The sequence below is a fragment of the Melanerpes formicivorus genome, unplaced genomic scaffold, assembly GCF_026170545.1.
Source record: "Melanerpes formicivorus ecotype bairdi unplaced genomic scaffold, bMelFor1.0.p_v2 SCAF_7, whole genome shotgun sequence".
NCBI lineage: Eukaryota > Metazoa > Chordata > Aves > Piciformes > Picidae > Melanerpes > Melanerpes formicivorus.
The window spans coordinates 22,188,047-22,209,026 of NW_027142359.1; the positions used below are offsets into that span (position 1 = coordinate 22,188,047).

The 20,980-nt window shown below is 41.6% G+C and overlaps 1 protein-coding gene across 5 annotated transcripts in view; it reads left to right on the forward strand.

Annotated features, from left to right (window-relative positions):
• RABGAP1L (RAB GTPase activating protein 1 like) overlaps positions 1 to 20,980 on the forward strand; it is a 310,408-nt gene that overhangs the window by 32,185 nt on the left and 257,243 nt on the right. For all 5 annotated transcript variants that reach the window (XM_068141360.1, XM_068141361.1, XM_068141358.1 and 2 more), the window contains 6 exons: positions 5,610 to 5,777; positions 13,342 to 13,519; positions 15,639 to 15,849; positions 17,184 to 17,358; positions 18,454 to 18,614; positions 19,494 to 19,604. In XM_068141360.1, the coding sequence (XP_067997461.1) occupies positions 5,643 to 5,777; positions 13,342 to 13,519; positions 15,639 to 15,849; positions 17,184 to 17,358; positions 18,454 to 18,614; positions 19,494 to 19,604 (971 nt within the window). In that variant the 5' untranslated portion in view covers positions 5,610 to 5,642. The remainder of the gene's footprint in view (positions 1 to 5,609; positions 5,778 to 13,341; positions 13,520 to 15,638; positions 15,850 to 17,183; positions 17,359 to 18,453; positions 18,615 to 19,493; positions 19,605 to 20,980) is intronic.

A 20,980-nucleotide genomic window follows, 5' to 3' on the forward strand; every position in this document is an offset into this window, starting at 1 on the left:
GAGTAATTTGCCCAGAAGTGCACAATAAATCTCACAGAGCAAAGCAACAGCTTTCTTCAGTCATTGTAGTATCCCTACAGCTTAAAGTATTCTCTGGAGCAAGCGCTACACCCTGCTTTTAAAACTAGGTAAGTCCTGATTACTTCGTATTTCAAAATCCTTTGGCCTGGAAATGTTTGTCAGAAAGCCTTTTCTGAAATGGTTGCTTGACAGAATTTTAATCCTTTATCATGGCAGGCTTTATTTAGCTGAGTTTAGAAAAATTTCCTCCTGTATATTTATTGCCAAATTTCTGAAGGTTTTTTTTTCCCATTTGGTATTTGTTCATCAAAGTGTAGAGGAAAAATTATCTTCTCTATAGGAAGAAGATGCCTGTTCAAGACAGTTGTTTCAGAGAAATCATTTCCTTGTGGTAGTAGTACATACTTCTCATACTTCTTACTGTGAAGAGAACTTTTCAAACAACAAATTGTACTTTGAAGGTCTGGTTGGAAGAGCAGTGCTGACTCTTAGCTCTTAGCTTCTTCTTGGGAAGCTACCATCTGGTCTGAGGCATTGGCAGAACAGAAGGTGGATTCACACCTTGACCACATTTGTTCATCTGGAACTCCTGTTGGATGCCATGCAAGTGACTGAAGTGCATTATGTTTGCTGACTTCCCTGTCCCTGACTCAGCCCCTTTCTGCTGGTTACTGCCCTCCTAGTAGGGCAGTGTGTTTAATGCTTAAACCTCTTTCATCAGTGTTCAGAGAGAGCATTCAGCTTCAGTATTGGCTGCTGGTAACTTAACTTCAGGGAATAAAGTTAACATGGTTGTAGACTGCACAACTGTTTGTGTTGTGACTGATGCAGTCAAGACTCAATTACCATATTCTTAACTTTCAGCTTCTCCTCAGAAAGGATGATCAAATTAATTAGGCTTATTTCTAAGTATAGTAGGGGAGGTCTGTTAGACTTTGTATATGTCTAATAGGTTCTTTACCTTTTGTGGGGAAAAGGGGAATTCCTGTGTATAACACAGTAGTGAGTGAAAAAGGAGTAAGTCTTTAACACCACTGAAGGGAAATGACACAACCACTTGCTGACTGGAGGTGACTGGAAAGTCCAGAATGCACAAGCCTCTTTTCTTGTTAATAAAGAATAAAACCCCCTTCAGATGTTTTGCTCCTTCCCCAAATAACTGTAATGCATGATTCTTTCTGAGAGGTTTTTAATCTTTTTACTGCTTTTCCTAAGAAATGCTTAACTGAAGTATCAGATCATGGACCTTTATAATGTGAAAATAGAAACTCTTTTCCTCTAAGAAGCTTAGTATTTAAGATGGTATAAATCTCAGCAATTTTCACAAGACTCAAACTCTGACATGAACTTTTCTCAAGTTGCTTAATTTGAAGAATGACTTGATCATGATTCTGGGTACTTCAGTTGTCTCTGCCATTAAAACTATTTTTGATCAAAGGTTGACCATAAAAGATGGTGTATAAAGCTTTTATTTTCTAAAGAGTATGTAACTGGAATGGAGGAGTCTGCTCACTCTTGAGATTTTCATTTTTAGTGTGGACATTTTCCATGAACAATCTGGAGCACTTCTACCAATTTCTTATATGGACTCTAGTAGGACTTTGCTGTCTAGTAGGACAATTTCTTATATGGACTCTTGTCTTAGCAGAAGACCTGAGTGGTTCATAGACTTGTTCTTGTGACTCTGCATGTGAGCTAAGGAGTGTAGAACTGCATTCTTCTGGTTGTGGCATTTGCTTCCTGAGTGTCTGACCCATTTCTGTTCCTGTTTTACTGATAAGCTGAAACTAGTGTGGCTTTGCTGTGGCTGAGATGGGAGAGAGGCATTCACCTGAGTTACACTGATGGCAGGCTGGAGCAGCCTGTAATGAATGGCTGAAATGAGGGGTTCTGGGAGGAAAGTATGTCTGCACTGGGTGTGGTGGTTTAAACTGATTGGAAAGGCAAGTTTGGAGTGCTCTCTTAAAGACATTAAATGCCTTGCACCTCAGATATTGCAAGAATGCATGCAGTATGCTTTTAAATGTCTGATCTGAATGAGAAGCTCCTTGTGATCATCTGACATTTGTAGTAGTTCCTTTGTCCTTCAGATAAAAATTTAGGAAGTAGGAATTCTCTAAAGCTGCCTTTATCCACATAGGGCAAGACAGATACTTTCTACATCATCATACTTCTCTAGTTCTCTTTGGCTTTACAAATGTTAAATTTTCCCTGGTTTCATATAAAAATATTGCTACAAAAAGCTTTCCCTAGTTCACAGCCTGCCTGTCAGTTCTTATTTTGCTGCAGATAGGAACTGATGGTATGCTAGTATTAACAGCTTGCATTTGTCTTCTGATAATTGATACAGTAGAGAACCATCTTGTGTTGGAGGTCCTGTGTTATTCTCCCATAAGGAAGCATAAAAAATAAACAAACTTCCCTTATGAGGACAGGCTGAGAGAGTTGGGGCTGTTCAGCCTGGAGAGGAGAATGCTTTTAGACTGTAGAGCAGTACATGAAGGGGGCCTACAATAAAACTGGGAAGGGACTTTTTACAAGGCCTTGTAGTGATGGGATGAGGGAGAGTGGATTGAAGCTTGAGGAGGGCAAATTTAGACTGGATATTAGAAATAATTTCTTTGCAGTGAGGGTGGTGAGACACTGGAAGAGGTTGCCTCGGGTTGTTGTGGATGCCCCTTCCCTGGCCTTGAGCAACCTGGTCAAGTGGAAGGTGTCCCTGTCCATGGCAAGGTGTTTGGAACGTGATGATCTTTAAGGCCCCTTCCAACCCAGACCATTCTATGAATCTATGAAACCACATACACAAAAAAAGGTCAAAATAGCACATCTTGTGATTGCTTCTTTGTGCAAATGTGCTGGAATTAGTGGTGAGACTTCACTTTTGTCATCTTCAGTAAGTCCAGCCATAGTAGGTACAAGGTATGAGGGAGAGAGGCTTCTTGTAGACTAGATCTCAGCTCTTGATATGACTGATAGCCATCCTCTGTTGTTCTCTCTGCTGGTGTGTAACTGCAGAGCTCATGATGACTCAGGATGTAATGTATTTGGGGTGCATAATTTTATCTCCTTTCAGTGCTTTCAAAGAGTTCTCTAGTAGTGGACCTCTGCTTTTATATTGAGGATTTACTTTCGATTTAATATTTACTTTGACCTAGACTTGCTGTTCATTGCAAATACTACATGAACTCTTCAGAGATACTTTTCATAGAGTCACAGAATTGTTTTGGTTGGAAAAGACCTTTAAGTCCAGCCATTCTCTAACTCTGGCAAGGCTGATGCTAAACCATGACCCTCAGCAGCACACATCTGCCACTGTTAAGCACCCCCAAGGGTGGGGATGCAACCATTTTACAACATGAGATTGGTTAAAAAAATACACAGTATTAATAAGTTGTATTTAACATACTTTAAATCTTGTGGTTTAAAACTTTTGCCAGAAAGATCTTTAAAGCAAAGATGTTTTTTTCAAAAAAGAAAACAAAACTTACTCCAGCAGTCATAGAATCATAGGGTTGGTTTGGATGGAAAAGATCTTTCAGATCATCTCGTTCAACCAGACACATCTCTGTGTCTTTTACACACCTCCAGGGATGGGGATTCAACCACCTCCCTGGGGAGCCTGTTCCAGTGTTTGAAAACCCTTTCAGTGAAGAAGTTGCTTCTAACACCTAAACCTCCCCTAGTGCAACTTGAGGCCATTTCACAGAATCAGAATGTTTGGGGTTGGAAGGGACCTCAAAAGATCATCTAGTTCAACTATCCTCTTGATTTGTTACTAGGGATGAGAGACTGGCTCCAGCCTCCTTTCAGGGAGTTGTGGAGAGCAGTGAGCTCTTCCCTCAGCCTCCTCATTTCTAGCCTAAACAACCCCAGTTCCTTCAGCTGCTCCTCGCTGGGCCTGTTCTCCAGACCCTTCAGCAGCTTTGTTGCCCTTCTCTGCATCTGCTCCAGCACCTCAATGTCCTTGAAGTGAGGGCCTCAAATCTCAACAAGGTACTCAAGGTGTGGCCTCACTGGTGCCAAGTAAAGGGCTCTTCAGTTATTGTTGGATTTCTGCCTATAATACCCTGCCTGGGTTTATGTAAAACTGGGCTAGGTTAGGGAGAGGGAAAATCTTGCTGCAGAGCTGCATGTATAAATCATTATGACAAGGCAAGCCTTTGCAAAAGCAAAACCATGTTGACTGTAATTTCTTAAGTGATACAAAATATTTTTGTTTTGAAAGTAATCTAGTTCCCACATTTGGGTTTTTTTAAGTCTGAAGTTGCTAAACTGCTTCTTCTGGCTAGCCTGTGAAATCATCATAGAATCACCTGGGTTGGAAGGGACCTCTAAATGTCATGACATCATTAGATAGGTTGCACAGAACCCTGTAAAATGTCACTTTGAATATCTCCTGTTCCAGTGGTCACCACCCTCATTGTATTTCTCTTCAGAATGTGGGAAACACACATCTGTCTTTGTGCGCTGCTCTTGTTCCCTAGAGCTAGACCTAACTCCACATTCTTTCTTGGTCACTGGGTGTTTTGGAGTTTTAAGTGGGAAGCAAGTGTGGCGCAGTTCTGCTCTTTGGTGCAGCTGTAAAGCCCAGTGTGGGGCTAAATCTGTCTTTAATCGCCTGTCATAGCAGGCCTTTGCTTAGCTGCTCCTTTGGGGACACGTTTCCAGCCTTGTGAAGGTGACAGGAGCAGTATTTCCCCATGCTCTATGTGACTTTCAATACTCTGAGTCTTACCCACAATAAATCCCGGTGGCTTTCAGGATACTGAACTGGAAACAGACCCTATCTGAAAGTTATAAAGTCTGTCTGAAAATAGATTTTTCTCTTCTTTAACACAATAAATATGAAAACATAGATCCATTTTAAAAGTCTAATACCCAGTGTTCTTCATTCCCTAAGGAAACAGGGAACACATCCTGACTTAATGTGGGTTGGTCCTGTCTGTATTTGGTGGCTACCTGCAGCAGCTGCCCTCATTCCCAAGTGCTTTGGGATTGTTATACGTACTCTTAATGTATCAGCTGATCATTATTTTTCCCTTTCTTCTTGTTGTTTTGTTTCCACATTTATTTTTTGATGTAATTTCTGTCAGATACCATAACATTTATAGGCTTTTTGGGGTTTTAGAGTTTTATTTAGTGGTGTGGTTAATTTGAACTCTGTTGTAGGGTGTGGTGGTGTGGGGTTGTTTTTTGTGTGTGTGTGTCTTTGTTTTGTTTCTGAAAAGGATGTGGTTCTGGTTTAGAATCACCTTTGACTTTATCTGTAGATATAAAGAATAATAAAAACTACCATAACTGGTTGCTAAATATGTTTTCATGTGGAGAACATGCACTCGAATATAGAATTTTTGGAAAATCACTCTTCAGGTGATCTGTCTTCACACAGCCTGCGCAACACTCTGGGTAAGAGAGAGATCTGTGTGAGGGAGAGCAAAGGGCAGGCGTTAGGAAGGTCGAGGGAGCAGACTCTGAAAGATTAGAAACACAGGAGGTGGAAGCTCTGAGGTCAACTTCCTCATGTCTTCTCTCTCACCTATTAACTAATAACTAATTATTTAATTTTTTTTCTTCTTCTTTGTTAGGTTCTCGTGGCAGGAAGAAAATACTGAGCTGAGATGGAAGTCAAAACATCATTTAGCAAAGCCAGCAGGATTCCTGAAACTGTATCCACATTAATTAATGAAGACTTTGTCTTGGTTCATCAGCAATCTGAGGACACCTCTGGAAAAGATGAAAAGCCTCAGCTGAAGGTTTACTGTTGCTTTGTTTTAAATGCGTAGTAAGATTTGTATTGATCAAAAGACTTGAAACTTCTTTTGAATATTTAATTAAAGATCCTTTGTGCTTGAGGAGACTCTCAGGCTGTAGTTTTTTGTCCTTGCTTATTACCAGTGAAATGAGCAGCTCAGATTTGCCTAATCTATCCCAAAAGTAGCAGTTGAGATTTCATTTTAATAACTTCTTCAGGAATCAGCTTTATTAGTGTTCTGTGGATTTGTACATTAGTAGAGGGCTAAAAAGTTCCTTTGAAAGAATAAGCTTCAGATTAAAGCTTGGGAAATACTCTTGATTTAGGGATCAGAGGCTCTGGACGTTGTTATCTTGAAGGAAACATGGAATTAGAGGTCTTAGTTTTTTAGTTTTGAATTTCCTTTTCCTGCTTAGTGCTACTTTAGGCATGACTAAAACCTTTTCCAAAAGCTTTCGACCTCTAAATAGCAGAATAATTTAGCATTTGGGTGACAGCTGATTTGTTAATTACAAATGTCCTCACTTGAGTTGCAGCAGCTGATTTACTGGTTTGGTCTGCTTGGAACAATAGGAATTTGTTCCCCTTGAAATGGCAGTAAGTACTTGGCTTGTCTTTGCAGAACAGTTTGGTGGTTATTTACCACTGACGATTTCTGTCTGTAATTAAACACTAGCTGCTGCTTTAGTAATTCTGGCTGAAGAAAGGCAGGGGAACTGGAGGTTGTGGTGGGTTTGGAAGGATAAGGCTGAGAAGCCTCCTCCCTTCCCCCTTGTAAAGTAAAAGGGAAAAAAAAAAATTGAAGGGAAAGGAAAAAAAAACTCGTAAGCTGAATTAGCAAAGCAGTGGAGCTATATTTACAAAGCGATGTAGGGTTTGCAGGGGATTATTTACAAATTTACAATATCTACAATATATACAAAGATATACAACAGAGTAACACAGAAATGAGAGTAACCCCTCTCAGCAGAGAGGGGTCCCCCACCTCCGCTCTCCCCTCTCTCTCCCCCTTTCCCCAGAATGGGATAGAAAGAGAAAGGGAAGAGAGGAAAAAAAATTAGAAGCAGTTCGTGTTAATTGGAAGGGAGTTAGTATACAGGCCTGGTATCTTGTTTTCAAGGCCGGGGCCTTGGCAGAAAGCCCAGGACAGAAAGCTGTTGCCTGAAGAAGAGGCGGAAGCAAGACTGACTGAGAAGTGCTGGAAATGTCCAGTATAGTCCCAGCTCAGAAGTGCTTCCTCCCACTCGTCCAATGAAATTAGTTTAGACTATTCCTTCCGTTTACCAACTTCCGTCCACCATATTCCCTTTCTTAAGGGGGCAACGTCAACCGGCCACAATCCACCCCTTCTAAACAATTTCATTGGCTGTTCATACTGTCCATCCAATCCAAAACGATATTTACAGTTCGTGAGTAAAGTTCATAGTCCATTCCGGCTATGCTCAGATGTAGATGATTCAAAAGTCCAAGAAAATCAGAAAATGAGAAAAATGGAAAACAGTTCATTTCTTCGCCGACGAAGCGAAGAAAAGGGAAACAGGGAAATCTCAGGGTCTCTTAGTTGACTCAGGGCTCTCAGGGATCTCAGGGTTCGTGCACCGTAGACTCCTCGTTGATTCTTCCTCTGGGCGCGATGTAGCTGTACAGCAGTTTGAAATTAACCTCTTTCAGCTAAAGTTAAATTTCTTTGTGGAATACACTGAATTTCACCATTCTCTTGCATTACCCAATAAGTGTGACCAGGACCTTCAGCTGAAACCACCCCTCGGACAGGTTTAGCCTCTCCTGAGGGTGAAAATACCCAAACAGTTTTACCTAACAGATTCTTTTCTCTAACAACAGGAACTCTATCACCTTCTACTTTCCGTAACAAATCTGAATGTGCAGGTCCAGCTCGATTCACTGAACCTCTACTATTTACCAGCCAGGTTGCTTGTGCTAAATGTTTTTCCCAGTTTTTCAAAGATCCACCTCCCATGGCTTTGAGAGTGGTCTTCAACAAACCGTTGTAGCGTTCAATCTTCCCTGAAGCTGGTGCATAGTAGGGAATGTGGAATATCCACTCAATACCGTGCTCTTTTGCCCAGTTCTTTACAAGGTTGTTCTTGAAATGAGTCCCGTTGTCTGACTCAATCCTCTCTGGAGTTCCGTGTCTCCACAGGATCTGTATCTCCAGACCAAGAATGGTGTTGCGTGCAGTTGCATGTGGAACTGGATAAGTTTCCAACCATCCAGTGTTTGCCTCTACCATAGTAAGCACGTATTGCTTACCAGAACGAGAACGTGGTAGAGTGATGTAGTCAATCTGCCAAGCTTCACCATACTTGTACTTGGACCATCTGTCACCATACCACAAGGGCTTAAGTCGTTTTGCCTGCTTAATAGCAGCACAAATGTCACAGTCATGGATGACTTGCGTGATAGCATCCATGGAAATGTCTATGGATCTGTCACGAGCCCATTGGTATGTTGCATCTCTGCCTTGATGTCCTGACGAATCGTGAGCCCACCGAGCTAAGAATATCTCACCTCGGTGTTTCCAGTCGAGATCAAGATTAGAGTCCATGTCTACTTGAGAAACTCTTGCAGCTAGATCTGCCTGATGGTTGTGTTGTTGTTCCTCAGTAGCTTTGCTCTTAGGAATGTGAGCATCGATGTGTCTCACTTTCACTGGAATTCTCTCGATTCGGTCAGCAATGTCCTGCCACAGGTTGGCTGCCCAAATGGGTTTTCCTTTTCTCTGCCAACCACTCTTCTTCCAGTTCTTTAGCCAACCCCATAGAGCATTGGCTACCATCCATGAGTCGGTGTAGAGATAAAGCTTTGGCCATCTCTCACGTTCAGCCACGTCGAGAGCTAGCTGGACAGCTTTTACCTCTGCGAACTGACTGGATTCTCCTTCTCCATCTTTCGCCTCTGCAACTCGGCGTGTTGGACTCCACACTGCAGACTTCCACCTTCGCTTGTTTCCAACAAGACGACAGGAACCGTCTGTGAACAAAGCATATTTCTTTTCATCATCAGAAAGGTCATTGTAAGGAGGAGCTTCCTCAGCACGAGTTACTTTCTCCTCTGGAGGTTTGGCACAGTTGATACCTTCAGGCCAACTTGAGATCACCTCCACTAGACCAGGTCTCTCAAGATTTCCCATTCGAGCTCTCTGTGTTATCAGAGCCATCCACTTAGACCATGTTGAGTCTGTGGCATGATGTGGTGTGGATCCTTTGCCTTTGAACATCCAATTCAAAACTGGTAATCTGGGAGCTAAGAGAAGTTGTGATTCAGTTCCAATCACTTCAGAAGATGCTTTTACTCCTTCATAGGCAGCTAAAATTTCTTTCTCTGTTGGAGTATAGTTAGCCTCTGAACCTCTGTAACCTCGACTCCAGAAACCAAGAGGTCGTCCACGTGTCTCACCTGGAGCTTTTTGCCACAAGCACCAGGTTGGACCATTGTCACTTGCAGCCGTGTACAAAATGTTCTTAATGTCTGGACCATCTCGGACAGGTCCCAGACCCATTGCTTGAATTACCTCTTGCTTTATCTGGTCAAAGGCTGCTTGTTGTTCAGGTCCCCAGTGGAAATGGTTTCTCTTTCGAGTCACATCATACAGAGGTTTCACAATCTGACTGTATCCAGGAATGTGCAGTCTCCAAAATCCCACTATCCCCAAGAAACGTAGGGTCTCTTGCTTGTTTGTGGGACTTGCCATGGTAGAGACTCTATTTACCACATCCACTGGAATGTGTCGGCGTCCATCCTGCCATCGCACTCCCAGAAACTGAATTTCTGTGGTAGGTCCTTTCACCTTGTCTCGCTTGATGGCAAAACCTGCATTCAGAAGAATGTCAATGATTTTGTTACCTTTCTCGAAGACTTCCTCAGCAGTTTTACCCCAGACGATGATATCGTCGATGAACTGGATGTGTTCTGGAGCACCGCCTTTCTCCAGAGCATCGTGGATCACTGCATGACAGATGCTTGAGCTGTGGATCCAGCCCATTGGCAGCCTGTTGAAAGTGTACTGGATTCCTCTCCAGGTGAAAGCAAACTGAGGCCTGCATTCCTCTGCTATGGGAATAGAGAAAAATGCATTAGCAATGTCTATGGTAGCATACCATTTGGCCTCTTTGGATTCCAGCTCATACTGTAGCTCCATCATGTCTGGTACTGCTGCACTCATAGGTGGTGTCACTTCATTTAGGGCTCGGTAGTCTACCGTCAGACGCCAGTCTCCATTCTGCTTCCGCACAGGCCACACTGGACTGTTGAAAGGTGAATGAGTTTTGCTGATGACTTTCTGACTCTCCAACTGACGAATCAGATTCTGAATGGGCAACAAAGAGTCACGGTTGGTTCTGTATTGTCTGTGATGCACAGTCTGAGAAGCAACCGGCAATTTAATGTCCTGTATCTTATGTTGTCCCACAACTGCAGATTCATCAGAAAGTTCGGGTCTGGCAGATAGCTTCAATTTTTGTCCATCAATTTCTATTGAAGCTACTCCAAAAGCCCATTTGTAACCTCTAGGGTCTTTGAAACGCCCTTCTCTCAGAAAATCAATTCCCAAAATACAAGGTGCGTCAGGTCCGGTCACAACTGTATGCTTCCTCCATTGTTTACCAGTTAGACTTATATTAACCTCTACCTTACTTAACTCTTGAGATCCACCAGTGACTCCCAGAATAGTTATAGACTCTGATCCCTGATAATTTGATGGTATTATGGTGCACTGAGCTCCTGTGTCAACCAAGGCCCTGTACTTCCGAAATTGTGAAGTGCCAGGCCACTGGATGTACACATCCCAATAGATTCTATTATCTCTGTTATCCCTCTCCTCCCCCTGGCGGGAGGCAGGGCACCCCTAGTTATGGGGAACATGCGCACATGTGCATTGCACATATTGTGCAGGGCTATAACTTTGCATGTTATAACTGGAGCCACTGTTGGAGCCATAAGAGTCGTTCTGGGGAACTGTGGAAGTAACAGCTACCCTTCTGGTATTGCTACCTCGGGTTCTGCCACTTTGCAGTTCCCTTAGTCTCCTGAAAAGATTAGAAGTTGGTTGGCCATCCCAGCGGTTCATGTTCTCACCAAACTGATCACGCAGAGTTATCCAAATAGTTCTACGTGATTGCCTTGGTGGTCTGTTTTGGAATGACCTGTTTTGGAATATCCTGTTTTGGAATGACCTCCTTGGAGGACGTGTATTCCTCACAGATGAGACTTGTACCCACCTGGAGGAAGAATTGAAATTATCCTTCTGTGCCAATTGGTATATGGAATCTTTTAACTCTCTTATGCAATTTTGAATATCACCAGACATAGTTTTAATGGCTGAAACCAAAGAACCACGTGTCATGCTATCCTCCAATTGTCTCATTTGATCACTGAATTGGCCAACCGTAGGAGAAGCTCCACCATAACTTCTTGACACAATTCTGCTTGCCAGAATGTTTGCATAATTAGAAGGAGCAAGTTTGATGATCTTTTTAGCAAGACCAATACCCACAGGAACGTCATCAGGATTCAGAGTCTCATGTTCACCATAGAGTAGCTCTCTAACAGCAAATTCTCTCAAGCGCTTAATTCCCTCATCTATGGTAGTCCAGGGTTTAGGATTCCATGGAAGATCATCTCGGGAAGGGTATCTCAGGGCAACCGCTATTAAAAGGCGTATCCACAGATTAACCTTACCGAGAGCTTCACCTAGATGTCTATCTATTCCATTGTCCCTTGAGAGAGTTCCTAACTGAGCTGCTGACTTGTCTCCAACTGTTAGAGCTGAAGCACCTGTATCATAACACCTACTAAGCCAAGCTAGAACTGGCTCCTTATCTGCCCTGGTGAAATCTTTACGGACATTTCGCAATTCCTCCCTTGGAGAAGAACAGTCCGTAATATCATCTTCATCTTCATCTCCCTGAATTCTTTGCCCATAAAATCCTGCTGTCATTCTCCTAAGGATCTCTTTAAGCTGAGAACCACCTTTGCCAGCTGCTTTCCTAGCTTCATCTCTATCCTGCTTTGATCTCACTAGGTTAGCTAGATCTTTAAAACAAACCTTCTCTTCCTCCTGAGCAGGATCTTTTAGAGTAGAGGGCCCCTCACCAGGATCAGTCTCCACCTCTTCTTCTCCATCTTGGGCCTTTCCACTTCTAGTCTTTAAAGGAGCCATCTTGACTGGAGCTGTGTTTGCATTTACAGCCACCTTAATGGAAGCTGACAGGTCCTGAGATAAATCAGCTGCTGGGGCAGTGACTTCCGGTCCCACCGAGGGAGTGGGTGGAAGTGTAATCCAAAATCAAACCCAAACAATATCTGTAAATCAGAGCCCCAAAAATTGAAAAGAATAATCGCTCCACAAACCACAACACCTTCATGTTTGCTAATTCAGCTAGAAAACACTAAATCAATCAAATAATAAATTAAACTAATTATCTGCCCCACGTTGGGCGCCAATAAAAAAAATGTGGTGGGTTTGGAAGGATAAGGCTGAGAAGCCTCCTCCCTTCCCCCTTGTAAAGTAAAAGGGAAAAAAAAAAATTGAAGGGAAAGGAAAAAAAAACTCGTAAGCTGAATTAGCAAAGCAGTGGAGCTATATTTACAAAGCGATGTAGGGTTTGCAGGGGATTATTTACAAATTTACAATATCTACAATATATACAAAGATATACAACAGAGTAACACAGAAATGAGAGTAACCCCTCTCAGCAGAGAGGGGTCCCCCACCTCCGCTCTCCCCTCTCTCTCCCCCTTTCCCCAGAATGGGATAGAAAGAGAAAGGGAAGAGAGGAAAAAAAATTAGAAGCAGTTCGTGTTAATTGGAAGGGAGTTAGTATACAGGCCTGGTATCTTGTTTTCAAGGCCGGGGCCTTGGCAGAAAGCCCAGGACAGAAAGCTGTTGCCTGAAGAAGAGGCGGAAGCAAGACTGACTGAGAAGTGCTGGAAATGTCCAGTATAGTCCCAGCTCAGAAGTGCTTCCTCCCACTCGTCCAATGAAATTAGTTTAGACTATTCCTTCCGTTTACCAACTTCCGTCCACCATATTCCCTTTCTTAAGGGGGCAACGTCAACCGGCCACAGAGGTAGAATCCACGATGTGACTTTATTATTGGCCATGGGGGTCTGAAAAAGTAGCATTTATGAAAGGCTGCCTTTCCTCCTCCCTGTTTCCTTAGATTTGCACCTTTCCTATGCATGGGATAATTGGTGAGACAAATGGATTGGATGTCACTAAGGAAGGAAAATTGTCTTTAAGATTAAGTGTAACAAAGCTGTTGATGTTCTGAAAGTCTGATCCTTTGAATGGAGGATGTCAACACACAAACCTGTTATTTTAAGAGGGGTCTGTAGTTGGATGACTGTTGGATTAGCAGTGAGAATATAGATATTACATGTAATGGGATGGGACATTGGATTACATTTGATGTAATTTTGTTGATAGTGTGTTGTTCACCAAAGTTTCTCAACTTTTACAATGAATAAGACTTTGTTTTTGAAACCCACCATTGATAGTAAAACTACAAGTACCTATTAAAAATGTCATCTCATTCTGCTTACAGGTGTTTTCAAATGAAGATGGTCAGCTGGAGAAGGCAATGGAAGAGATACTGAGGGATTCTGAAAAAGACCAGAATAGTTTCAGTGCTCTCCAAGAAGGTTTTGGTGATGCAGGCAGGGAGGCAGCAGGTCAAACAAATCAGCCATCTTTGCACCTTGTTTTAGACCCTTCTACTACAGGTACTGCTAAAGTGCTTCCCACCTCAATCATATATGGCATGTTTTTTCTTTATGCAGTTTCAAAACCAAATCAAGTTTCTGGAGCTTCATTCCAAAAATATACTGGAAAATACTCTGAGGCCTCCTCTACTTTCCTGATGAGTTGAGGGTTATAGACGGAAATAAGTTTATCATCACACTGATCACCTGTGCTGCTTTGTTTTGGTCAAGATAATTTTTGTGTTGCTCCAGCCCTAGATGAGTTAGGACTTGTGTAACTTGCTGAATGGACTACAGTCGAGGCAGAGGTACTACTGGTGGAGTAACAGAAATTAAACACACCCTGAGCATACATGCATTTCTCAGCTCTGCTTCTGTCACCAGGCATCAGTAAGGACAGCTTTATATTTGATATTTTCTAGGAAGGATTGTGGTACTTCTGGTATTTGAAGCTTTGCTGTAAAAGGGAAGGCTGAAAGCCTTTTTGGTAAACTAGATTGTATATATTTTATATAAAATGCATTGCAGCTTTAGGTTTTATATATATATATGAGTGTGTGTGTGTGTTAGGAATATAAAGCTGTGGCCATCCCTGTGGGCCTTGAGTTAGAATTCTTTTTCCCTCAACAGTATGCAGAGCACTTCTGTGGCATTGCATTGGATCATTCCCATAACCATCTGTCCAGGAAGTGAAAAAACCCAAACTTTTTGTGGTAGAATAAGCTAGAAGTTTAGGCATAATGACAAGAGCCTTCTCTTAATTACATGAATGCTGTATTTTTGAAAAACTTATCCTTGCTGGCTCCCTGTTTGATGTACTTCAAACAGAACACAACCCTTAGCATGAATAAACAAAGAAATATTTGTGGGTTCATTCCCTCTAAGTAGGAATAATTCAACTTTGCAGCCTTTATAATTGAAGTATTATGGAAATATTTAGCTGTAGTAATGAGAAATAGAAATAACAGGGCAGGTTGCTTAGAGAGGTTTGGAGTGAGAATCCAGCCCTGAGCCATAAAATGCTGAAGGGAATAGAATATCTCCCCTCTGAGAAAAGGCTGAGGGAGCTGGGTCTCTTTAGCATGGAGGAGACTTGAGGGATGACCTCACTCATGTTTATAAAGATGTGAAGGGTGAGGGCTGGGAGGATAGGACAAGGGGCAATGGGTGCAAGCTCGAGCACAGGAGGTTCCCTGTGAACATAGGGGAAAACTTTTTCACTGTGAGGATGACAAAACACTGGAGCAGGCTGCCCAGAGTGGTTGTGGAGTCTCCTCTGGAGACATTCGAAACCTGCCTAGATGTGTTCCTGTGTGACCTGCCCTAGGTGATCCTGCTCTGGCAGGGGCATTGGACTGAATGATCTTTAGTGCTCCCTTCCAACACCTAACATTCTGTGGTTCTTGATCTTTGAGGATACTAAAATTCAGATGGACAAGCCCCTGAGTGGCCTAATCCAGTTCTGAAACCAGCCCTAATCTAACCCGATCTGTCTTTGAGCAGGAGTTAAAGCGAGATGACCTGCAGAGGTCTTTTCCCAACTGGTTTACTCTGATTCCATACTTAATGAATTTTTGTTCCACCTCTGTTATTGTTTCTCAAATGTCAAAACACTTTAAAAAAGCCTACCAGAGAACAACAGTAGCAGCACAGTTCCCTAAAGCTCCCTCCAGATCTGTGTTCATAGCAGTGTGATAGTAGAAAAAGGACACTTCTGCTGGGTATCAAAGAGATACCCTTTTTCTTTTCTCCATCTCCCTGCTGGTTTCATGCAGTTAATAGAGCTCTCACAGGAATGTGGATCACATTCAGTAATGCTACAGAAGCTCCAGAGGTATGGACAGAAGAACATTAGAGGCATCTTCATGCAAAACGATGAGTAGGAACTAGGAGGAGGTGTAAGCAAACTGAAGAAGAGAGTACCTGGGGAATGAAACTTAAAGAAAGAATGTGTTCTAGTGCTGCTTAAGAGTCAGAAGAGAATTTATCCATATGCCAGACTTAAAATTTAGCTGCCCTGGACTCCTATTTCTGGTGTCCATTCTCAGAAAAAGCGGGAGATTTTGTCCTGGAGCTCACTGAGAAAACAAAATGTAACAATGAAAGGCAACAGTTAAACAAGTGGTCTGTTCCTTTTCAGAAATCTCTGCTCCACGACCATCTTCTCCCCTGGAGCCCCTGGAAGAGGACAGTGTGTTGTTCAACAAACTGTCTTACTTAGGTTTCACCAAGGTGTCTGCCCCTCGGAATGAAACAGAAGCGCTACATGCTATGGCAAACCTCAGATCCTCAAGTCAAGCCCCTTCACCTGTAACACTTTATGTTCCAAACATTCCAGAAGGCTCTGTAAGGTACCATACAAATGTTTTTTGGCTACTTGCAGACACATAAAAGGTGGATTCTGACTTTGTAACTCACACAGGGAGGTAGAATTGCTGAATTTAAGCTCAAAGTTTGTGCTTGGAGACAATTATTTTGAGAATTTCCTTGAGAATGCAGTGTCAACAAAAACATTTCTTTCTACCTGCATCCATTCAAATATTGCACTGAGAGATACACTGGAAAGGCAGAGCTGATAATGCCTGTATTCTCCAAACCTGTCTGTAATTGTCTCCAAGGAAGATATGCTGAGACAGTGGTGGTCCTGCAGGCTTTGGGTTAGCTGAATATATTTCTGGTTTAGACACCTCCATATATGTTGAAGACTTGATCTAGTCTAGAAATAAAGACATTGCTGTACTAAATGCAAGTCTGAAGGATATGGCTAAATTTCTTTCCTGTGTTCCACCTATGTATTGAAGCTGTAGGTTCCTTTGATCTTTAATTGCAGAGGACATCATTAAGAGAAGGACTGCCTAGGAATCTGCAGAACTGTAAAGGTGAATCCTGGCCAGGTGGAGTTCCATTTAACGTGTCCCACCAGTATTACAATGCTGAATTCTCTCTAGGCATTTCCCCACTTCAGAAGATATTCCTTTAGTGTTACTGGTATAGACCTGGGATTCTATTCCATGTAACCAGGTATTTATTCACCTCTAGGCACAAGTATCACAAAGACAGAAGAGAACTGTGTAGCTTTATTAGTCTTTAAAACTCACTGTCTCTTAGTCCATTCTGAGACCACCATCCCTGTTGTCTTTAAAGTTGTTCTGAGTTTGAGGAGTTTAAAATTGTGTATGCACTGTTAGATCTGTGATTAACAATCAGCTGAACATGGCAGCAGCAGACATCTGCTAGGCTAAATAGTCCTGTAGATTCTGAGGAAATAATAGTTTCTTAATGGTTTCTTAAACAGAGATTTAAATTCTTTTAGAATGTTGAATTTTCTTTGCTCTTTCTATGTAAGCTACATCTTCATAGTTGCTGTGGCTTCTATGTTTCTGCTCTTGGTTTGTCATGAATGATTTCAGGTCAATGCTGGTCATTGCTATTGCATGGTATAGAGCCACTGTATTTGTCTGTATCATGGAGTATTAAAGAAGTTAAGCTAATGCTACAACCAGAAACATTTGCATCTTACATTTGGAGAGCCTGATATTCCTGCTCCCACTGCCCATCTCCTCTACTTGAATTTAGTAGTAATGAGAGATTAGATATTTATTTGATTGCAGAATTAGCTTTTTAGGTAGACCTTCTTGATTTACTGACCTCTTTCTTTGATCATCCCTCTTCCTTTCCTTGACAGAATAATCAATCAGTCAACCAATGCAGAGATAGCCTCTTTCCCAATCTACAAGGTGTTGTTTTGTGTGCGTGGGCAAAATGGGACTTCAGAGAGTGACTGTTTTGCATTTACTGAAAGCAGCTGTGGGACAGAAGAGTTCCAGATCCACGTGTTTTCCTGTGAGATTAAAGAGGCAGTAAGTATTAGATGTTGTACAAGGACTAGTAAAAAGGCACCAAGCGGTGTTTCAAGCAGTTATTGCAGAAGTAGAAATGATATATAGTGCCTTGAAAAAAATCTGTGAATGTGCATATAGTGAGTTTCAGAGAATGTGCATATGGGAATACTAACAGAATTTAACTTTCGGTATTCCAAAAACATTCCAAAGCACACTGTAATGGGAAGATGTAGAAAGCCCAACTTTGAGACAAATATTCTGTTTTTTCAGGCCTCATTAGGTAGGTTTCAGATTAAAGTTGCAGCGTAGGCCTCGTGAACTACAGAAAATAATGTTGCAGTGCTCTGCCCTAGTTATTTTTAGGAAGAATTATGTGGTACTTTGGGAGAAAAGGGTTTCCTAGGGTGGAAAAAGTGAGGCTGAAAAAGAGGAAATCTTGGGTTTTGTGATGTGCAAAAGCAGGCTGCAAGTTGTTAAATGCACAACCTGAAAAGTGCATTATTCCACTTTGCTAATGAGCTGCATTCCTCATCTTGTCATATAGAATAACTTGGTGGGCATTACATGAGCAGAGAACGTGACCTGAATGGGAACAGCACATGTTGGTACTGCCTTTGCTTGGTGATTAAACACCAGCTGGAATGTTTTGTCTTAGATCAGGCATGCTTTGTGTTCAGTATGAGAGGCAAGTGACAGTAATTTGATGACCTTCAAACCCACACTCACAAATTGCATCAGTTTGGAGGGGACCCTTGTCCAACCCCCAGCAGCCAGCAAGGACACCTCCAACCACATCCCTGGCAACCTGTTCCAGTATTTTATTTCATTGTAAAGAACTTCCTCCTAATGTCTGACCTAAATCTCCCCTGCTCCAGTTTCAAACCATTGCTCCTCATCCTATCACTACAAGCCCTTCTAAAGAGTCTTTCCCCAGCCTTCCTGTGGGTCCCCTTCAGATACTGAAATACAGCTTTAAGGTCTCCCTGGAGCCTTCTCTTTTCCAGGCTGAACAGCCCTGGTTCTTTTAGCCTGTCTTGGTAGGAGATATGTGGCAGTACCATTACACAATGTTCTGTTTTGGATAAACCCATGAATTCTTCTGCTTCTCTGCAGGTCAGCCGAATTTTATACAGCTTCTCCACGGCATTCAAGCGATCTTCCAAACAGGCATCTGAGCATGTTAAGGATTTTGTTCTTCCTACTCCAGATAGTGATGTGTACACTTTCAGTGTTTCCTTAGAAGTCAAAGAAGATGATGGAAAAGGAAACTTTAGGTAACCTGAATGGAAAGTAGAAACTCTTTGAAAGAACAGCTGGAGGTGTTCAAGGCCAAGTTGGATAAGGCCTTGAGCAATCAGGGAGGTTGGAGTAGCTGATCTCTAAGGTCCCTTCCAACCTAAGCCATTCCATGAAAGAAGCATCTGGCTACTTACAGAATGCACAGCTGTTGTCTTGCAGTAAAACTGATTTGGTCTCTTTTCATAAGGAGACTTGTTATCCAAGGAAGCTGTGCTTTTCTTTCACCATTTTCTTCTCTGTATACTTTCTGTAAAAAGATTAAAAATCAGAATGCTTTTCTCAAGTTAATTTATTTTACATACATGACTTCTGAAAGGGCTGTGTAAATGGAAAAGAGAGTAGAAAGTCTGATAAACCAATTTTTTGGAGTAAATACAGTCTAGTAGTCTCTCTTAAATAAGCTAAGAAGTTCTAAATTTATTGATGATTTAAATGTGTAAACTAAGAATTACAGAGGACAGGAGAGCAAAGTATTCTTTGTCTGACAGGTAATTCAAGATTTTTTTTTGAATGAGAGAGAGTTGATAATAAGAGTTAATTCTCTGAAAACAACCTATTTATCTGTCACCTTAGCCAGTATATAGTGCATTTGCTGTTATTTTAACCTCCTAAATATTCCATGCAATTCTGCACATCTTTGTCTGATAAATTCCCCAGACAGGCAGCACACTAAGTGTGAGCCTACAGTCTGGTTTTCTTCAGTGCTGGTTTACTAACTTGTGAATAAAGGAAGAGGAGATCTCTCAGAGGAGCTGAGCCATTAACAGTTTAAATGGGCTGCTGCTCTCTTCTCTGTATTTAACAGTTTGTGTTCTGTACCTGTGCTTAAGAAACTTATTTCTTTATTCTTTCAGCCCTGTGCCAAAAGATAGAGATAAACTGTATTTCAAACTGAAACAGGGAATAGAGAAGAAGGTGGTGATTACAGTTCAGCAGCTCTCAAACAAAGAGTTGGCCATTGAAAGGTAAGATGCTTACAAAAATAAGAGGGGACAGCAGTGTACTTTTCTTGCCCTGCCTGTTACAGAGCAGAAAAAAGCCACAACAGTGACACAGGAAATACCTATGCAATATAATTAATTTCTAAGTGTGCAGTACTACAATTTTAAGTTCTTTTTGAAGCATTTGTGTGATTTTCAGGTGAAAACACAAAATACAACCTTTAAGACTGAAATACTCATGTTTTTTTGTCTTTTGAATGTGATGTTAGGATGCTTATGACAGTCAAATGCTTTTGCTTTCTGTTGTTTTTAAGTAGTGCAAAAAATGGATTTATTGTAATCCTGCATTACCAGCATCTCATTGTTTAGGAACAGTTACCTAGATAGGTTGTGTGAACTGTGTTAAGCCTTGGAGCATACTAATCTGTTTAATCCTGTACTGGAGCACTGGGTTTGGACTCAGCCTTCTGGTTAGAAGCAGCAAGCTTTTGGTGGAGTCTTCACGATGAATGACATTCATTGTAGTTTTGTTAGAACATGATCCTAATGTTTCTCTTCAAGTGACGGCAAAGAGCTCAGGAATGGTTGATGACTCATGTTGTATTTCCTGGGAATTACATGATGGGAATCTTTTTTGGACTGTGTAATCTGACTGTTTGAACAAAGCATTTGCACAAGAAGTGGCTTGTGCATGTGAAGAATAACCATTAGTTGATGTATTCATTAACTGCAGACTCTTGCTGCTACAGTAGTGGTGGTGGTGTATTAATTGAAAGCAGGAAAGCCACCAGATGGCAATCTTAGCAAAAGAGTAGCAATGGGAGGATTCAATTTTAGTGAAAAGGGAATTCTGGATAACAAGAGAATCAAGCAGAACCCCCCACAATCCTCACAGACCCTCAGATTGATCTCTTGATTTGCTTTCAAGCTCTTATTTCAGAACTGAAACTAATATTTTAGAGAAGGAAGATACAGCAGAAGTTTTCATCATCGTTCCTTTGTGTGATAGATTTGTGCTTTTGCTTCTCATTGGCTTAAAAAAAATAGTCCTATTTCCAATGTATTTGTAACTCAAATGCTTTTGGCTTTAGAATTCATTTAACAAACGATGAAATTTTAGAATAGCATTTGGTGGTTGTCCCTCTGCCCAGCCCAAGTAAAGCTACCTGCCTTAGAAATGAGCTTCTATTTTTGTTGTTTATAAGCTTTGCTTATAAAAAACCTGTTAACTGACATGCTGTACACAGGCTTGTTAGTTATTCCATGTAGTTACCCTGCATGATATTAAAATTCCAAACCTGTATAAAAGATCAATTCAGGTTACAGCAGACAGTGAGCTTCTGAGAAGTAATTTAATATGCCTTCAGAAGTATTTCTAAGTGGAAATTATCATGTGAACA